The 6,000-nt window shown below is 42.0% G+C and overlaps 1 protein-coding gene across 1 annotated transcript in view; it reads right to left on the reverse strand.

Annotated features, from left to right (window-relative positions):
* Positions 1-5,689, reverse strand: part of SPTLC3 (serine palmitoyltransferase long chain base subunit 3) — a 74,762-nt gene extending 69,073 nt beyond the window's left edge. Inside the window, exon 1 of the mRNA XM_061990476.1 lies at positions 5,275-5,689. Coding sequence (XP_061846460.1) covers positions 5,275-5,388 — 114 coding nt within the window. The 5' untranslated portion in view covers positions 5,389-5,689. The remainder of the gene's footprint in view (positions 1-5,274) is intronic.
* Positions 5,690-6,000: the final 311 nt, after the last annotated feature.

Here is a 6,000-nt window from a genome sequence, read left to right on the forward strand (position 1 = left end):
CTCGTTGTAGGGAAATGTAAGTTCCTGTTTGGTGGTTAATGCCACAGTCCTAGCCACAACAGAAGTTAATAGCAATGAAAAATAATAATCCACAGGACAGTTCATATGTCTGTTGGCAGCAGAAACAGACCTGCATATCTTGATAAGTTAAGGGATCTTTATGTTTATCTAGTACCCTATAAAACAGGATTTGAATCATCACTGCACACTCGCAAACATCAAGCTGAGACAGAGAGCATGATGTTAACCATTATCCTGGTGAAAAGTCAGGTTTTACATAGACTGTGGGAAAATAACGGGAGATTGGCATGGAGGATTACAAACATGCTCAAGTGAGCTGCAGCTGAGGTGTAGAAAAACACACATATCATACTCATCTATGTTTAGCCTTGTGTGTTGGACAAGTAGAAACATCTGTGTTCGTATCATAGAAACCTGTGATGGAATTAGAGACACCCTATTGAACATGCTTGAGATTCCTGCCCTGCTGTGTGAAAGAGCAAAGCACAGTGGTAAATGATGCCTACAGAACCCCCTGAAAAACAGGCACAAATAGCAAGTTTTGTGAATGTCTGGCACAGAATGAGCTCTGTGGTGCCACTTGTGTGCCTCTGCCCAGGTGCCACTTAGGGGATCCTCCGGTTGGCAAGGTGACAAAACTAACTTTACTCTTTGCATTTCATCCGTGGTTTCATGGTCATTCCCATGTCCTGCCTATGCTGGCTTGCACAGAGACCCAGACAGTCCCTAAGCAGACATTATCTTCTCATTCTGCCATTGCAGTCATCAGCTTGCAAAAGTAATTCATTCTCATGCTGAAGGAACATAAGCAGACACGCAATGGGACTAGCCACTTCATGGCTTTTTTTTATTGATTATCTCTACTAAGCACAAACAAATTGCTTGCTAGGTATTTTACTCATAGAAGCCCCACCATAGTACTGCATCAGTTCTGTCCATTTTTAGATCACACTTAGATTTAGAGGTTTCCAGGTGCTAACAGGGTAGTGACTCTAGCCCTAATGGAAACTTACTTATTATGCTATGAGAAAAATCTCTAGCCTTACATGTAAAGTCTCATCAATGCATTTAAAAGCATTGCTATATGAGTTGTCAACTGTTACATGTGTCTACAACTGGCCGCATCGCAGTTTGTAGAAAGACGTCTTCAACATTTCCTGCTTCCAAAGCATTGAGCTCATCACATAGCAGGGTAGATGACAGACACAAGGGTGTGGATCAGACAGCTGTGATTATTAGCTGAGAGTGCTGGTGCAAAGCAATGAATTTCTGGGGCTAGAACCCAAGGAGAACAGAAGCCAGGAACTGAGATTGAGGAGGTCATGTCTGTGGTGCAGCTGAAGCAACAGGTGAAGTAACTGATGGAGAACTCGGTATCTTCCTATTACGAAACTGCTGTGAAACCCAGAGGGTTTATGAGGATTGCACTTGCCACTAACACATGCACAATGGAACATGTCTAAAAGGCTTAGGTGCTGCAGGCAAAACAGGCTGGGGCCAAGAGTCCCTTTTCAGGTTGTTCTTACCCGAAACAACACCAAAAAATATTCTGCTGGTAGATTATAATGTTTGCACAGTTGAGGCCTCACACGTTGGGAAAAGCTGTAGTGTGATCACTCTTTGCTCTTTTGTCTTATTAATAAAGGCCTTATCACATGATTCTAATTGGGGTAATTGGCTTTTTCCCCCCACAGGACTCATTAACACATTGATTTTGCATCCAAAATTCCCCAGGTACACTAACTGCTGCAAAAGCACACGAATTTAGTGCTATCTATACATGTGAGAGGACAGAGCACAAATAAATTACAGGGGATGTTTACAACATATAAGAAAATGTTTCCTATGAAAACATGACATATTCCTTTCATGACTCTTAAAAAAAACAATCAATGCTTTCTTAAAGATCTTCACTGGGGAGTAAGTGACACTGTAGTGCAGAAATGGAAGGCAGAAAAGAAGAGCAGCCCAAAGCATGGAAGGGAAGAGGTTCAGATGTCATAGAACAGCAGGTAAATACAATCAGCTTCCAAATTTTAGAGTCCCCAAAAGCTGGAGGCTATCAGATTTTCAGGCTACCAAATCAGTGGAACAGATGTTATTGGGTTTGACCTCATCCCAGGCTCTTTTTTGCTTTCAGAAAGGACCTTGAAAGCCCTGGAAAAGGCTGTAGTCTTATTCACTGCAAGTTTCTTCCAAGCTACTGTCATTCAGTGCAGAACAAGAAAAAAAAAGAATTTGCAAATAGTTTTATATTATTTTGGAGGCTGCTCTCTAAGGCATACAAGGAAATGCTCTATCAAAGCAATAAAATTGTTGCATGTGTATTGTAGGAAAAAAGAAATGTTTCCACTGGACAAACATTATCTATTGTTTTCAAAAAACCACGTTCCCTACAGCTGACACCAAATCAACAGCACTGTAACAGCAAAAGAAACCATCACTAGGAAAATACCTTCTCCTGGCTACTACAGTTAGATAAATAAATTGGTTAGCTATTGAATTGTGCTTTGGATAAAGGCAAATCTGGGCTACAGGTTCTGGAAGAACAAAAAGCATTAGCCTGTGTTACAAGCACTGATGAAGTGGAAGACAAGACCCACGACCCACCTCCCAGAGCTTAGGTCTTACTGTGGCCCAACTTCCAATGAATGCAAAAGAAGCAAAGAGAGCCTCCCCTACCCCCCTACATTTGATCATCCCTGATTACCTTCCCTGACCCATTAAACAAAATCCTTTCTTCAGAAACCTGGGGGGTGGTGTTGTATCAAAATTGCTTCTGTCATACACACACCAACACACTAAAGGTTTTTATATCGTTATGATGCAAAACACATTGTTCCTGAGCCAGTGTTTTCCAAAGCAGTCTTTCCAAAGCCAGTGCTTCCTGTGAGCTTGCTAGAAGGAAAAAAACCCAAGGGTTTAGGGAGCAAATTTCTACAAGCCTGATGTTCCTGTCAGTTGTGTGCAACTATTGCTACATATTCCTGGCTTAGAAGCCTTGACCGTGCCATGTCCTTGCTGCAGCCTCTGGACCACCAGTTGCATCTCTCAAACCAGAATGTCTCCATCCTCCACAAGAGTTTCTAAACTGCCATAAGTCTCAAGTGCTAGAACCAGCATCATCATTCACATCTCCTGAATATGCTAGCACTATATTTCCCCTCCTATATAAGGAGTTTAGTGATGAATTAATTTACTGAATAGGCAGTAAAATACATATACATGTGTGGCAGTGTTAGGGGGCAAGGTTAAGAAAGAGCAAGAGGAGCAAGGGAGCAGGACAACTGGAATCATGACAAACCTGGCTCTGGTTCCTGCACAGGCTTCCTTGTGCACCTAGCTGCCATATTCCCTGCTCCTCAGATCCCAGCTGCAAAGTGGGAAGCACACCTCAGCAAGGTGTTGCAAATGTAAACACACTGGAAGACTGTGTGAAATTGCACACCCACAGCAGTAAAGCATGTAAACAGATCAGGTAGGAAAGAACAGTATCTGTTCCTGTAAAATGGGATAAAGCCTAAGTACCGAATAGGGTGAGGCAGCTGGGGCGGGGAAACAGACCAGACAGGAACGGGGAGATTCCTACGGGGAGATTCCTACGGGGAATGAGATTCCTGGTTCATGCAGGACTCCTCTCTTACTGTTTCCTTCTTTCCCAATCCGTGTTTCAAGCAGGAAGAGAAGGGAAATGGTATGTAATTCAAACATAGTGATAGACCTGGACTTACAAATCTGCCTTTGATAAGCCTCCCAAACTTTCTAAGGCTTCACTTCCTCGTCACTTCCTCCGCCGGGAATGGAGTTTACCAGTGGTTCAGTGCTGCTTTCACACATCACACAGCTGGGTAAAATCCCTTCTCCTCCAACCACACAGTGTTGTGAAACTTCACTATTCTAGCAGGTACATCTACTAACATTTGCTATGTTTCTTTGCCACTCCTTTCAGGTCAACCTTTATTTCCTTTTTGCTCCTCTCTATTATTCTACTCTCTAGCCATGTCTTTCCGAATAAGGATGAAATCCTAATTAATCCCTTCCTGGGAGTCTACTGCTTTCAAAGCCACTCATTTGCAGCAGGTTAACAATAATCGAATGGCAAGGCTTAGTCCTTGAAATTTGCCCCTCAAAGCAAAGATTTGAGACACTGTTGTGACAAATAGCCGACATACCAAATGTGACAAATAAAAGGATGCTAAATCAGGTTTCTGGAAGCAAAATTTAACCATTGCACAAGCTTCTTTGCTTTCCCCATCCTACACAAGCCAATGATTGGGAAACATCCATACCAAGGGAGACACCTAAAGCCAGACAATCATCAAGCATGACACTGGGTGTGCCTTCATTAGAGCGCTAGGTGCGTGAGAGCCCCATTTAGAGAAAGATATAAGATAGCAGTTTATCTGCAAAACAGTGGAGCCCTTGCCACAGTCATCATCTAAAGCTTTCAAAAGGGATAGTCAGGTGAGCACTCGGGCTCCAAAAACAACCTTCTCCATCCCCTTTCTCACCAGTCAGCCTTTTCCTTGTTACTACGAGACCTTCTACTAATGATCACTGGCACATTCCCAGTCAAAAGAGGTATCGCAGACAGAAAGACTTGCACTGGTTTGGCAAAAGCACACCTTTGGTTTTGTGTTTCATTCTTTAGGATACTACACATTTTACAAAACAGTCACATAAACAAGAAGCACTGGTTTCAAAGAGAACAGCTTGACAACAGAGTAAGTAAACTATCTAGGCAGGAGAGCAGGTGTCAGTAAAGTGCAGGCATCAGTTAAGCCAAACTTGCAGTAATGTAAACATCAAGAAAAGGCAGCTTCTCCTGCCTACCTTGTTGTTGTTGTTATACGGCAGTAAATCATACTTTAAAAACCAATCCACACACACTTCAAGTTGATAAACCAGCTTTCCACTAGTGATTAATACATTCAAGTCAACTCCACCATCAGCTGAGCTTTAAAAGGAAACTACTATGTTTCAGCGTGCATATGTTTGACATGAGCTAGAGGCTAGTTAGTCCACAGGACCAACAGGATGTTGTGTGAGCATTCACAAGTCTCACTGCAGCTTAGGATGATAGAAAAGAAGCAGCTCCAGGTCCCAAAATCATAGAATTTAACACAGAAGCCTAATCCATACGACCTGTTGAATGAAGACTAAGACCGCCATAAAACCAGTTTAATAAGTAATGTTGCAACTACTTATTTGTTTTCAATACTGAGGCAATTAGGGTAAACAATTAAACCTTACCTTCATTCCTTTAGTAATTCCATTTTTCTTATGGATTCCACTTTTTAAGAGGTTATTCTGTTTCTGGTGATGGTGATGTAGATGTCCATTGCAGACAGCACTAGGATTAGCCATCTGTTTAAATTAGTCAGGTTCTCAGTTCTTAAGGGTGTTTCGGGTCTTTCTACCGTAAGAAAGACAGTGGGATGAGAAGATAAAGTTCTTGGTTAAGGCCTGAAAGGTATCCAACTGGTCTGTCAGGATTTTCCAGGATGAGCAGAGGAACTGTCTTTTGCAATATCTTCGAAACTTAAAACTGTTTCTTCCATACACCTTCAGTCCCAGCAAGCTAAAATGTGAAATACATAGCAGTAGGTGTGCTCTTAAAATCTCTGAAAAATACTGCTCATTGCTGGCTACTGCATGAACACAGCTTCTATGAGTCAACAAGACTGCTGCAGCTATCAAGAAGTGGGTGGACTCAGAGGCGGAGACACTTAAAGCTGTATTGCCTCTTAAATACCTCCCAGGGAAGAACATTACTCTTTTTTTCTTCCTGGTTCCACTCAATGCAGAGCTACTTTACTCCATTCAGAGCACAGCAACGAAGTGTTTTGAAAAGTTAACAAGAGGCATCTTTAAAACCACGTGCTTCATCTTGCTAAAAGTATACTGGCTGAAATAAAAGTAGTACTTCACTGAGCAGAACAGAACAACTCTTTGCTTTCCTTTTGAATCTCTTCTTCT

This window comes from Colius striatus, chromosome 2, assembly GCF_028858725.1.
Source record: "Colius striatus isolate bColStr4 chromosome 2, bColStr4.1.hap1, whole genome shotgun sequence".
NCBI lineage: Eukaryota > Metazoa > Chordata > Aves > Coliiformes > Coliidae > Colius > Colius striatus.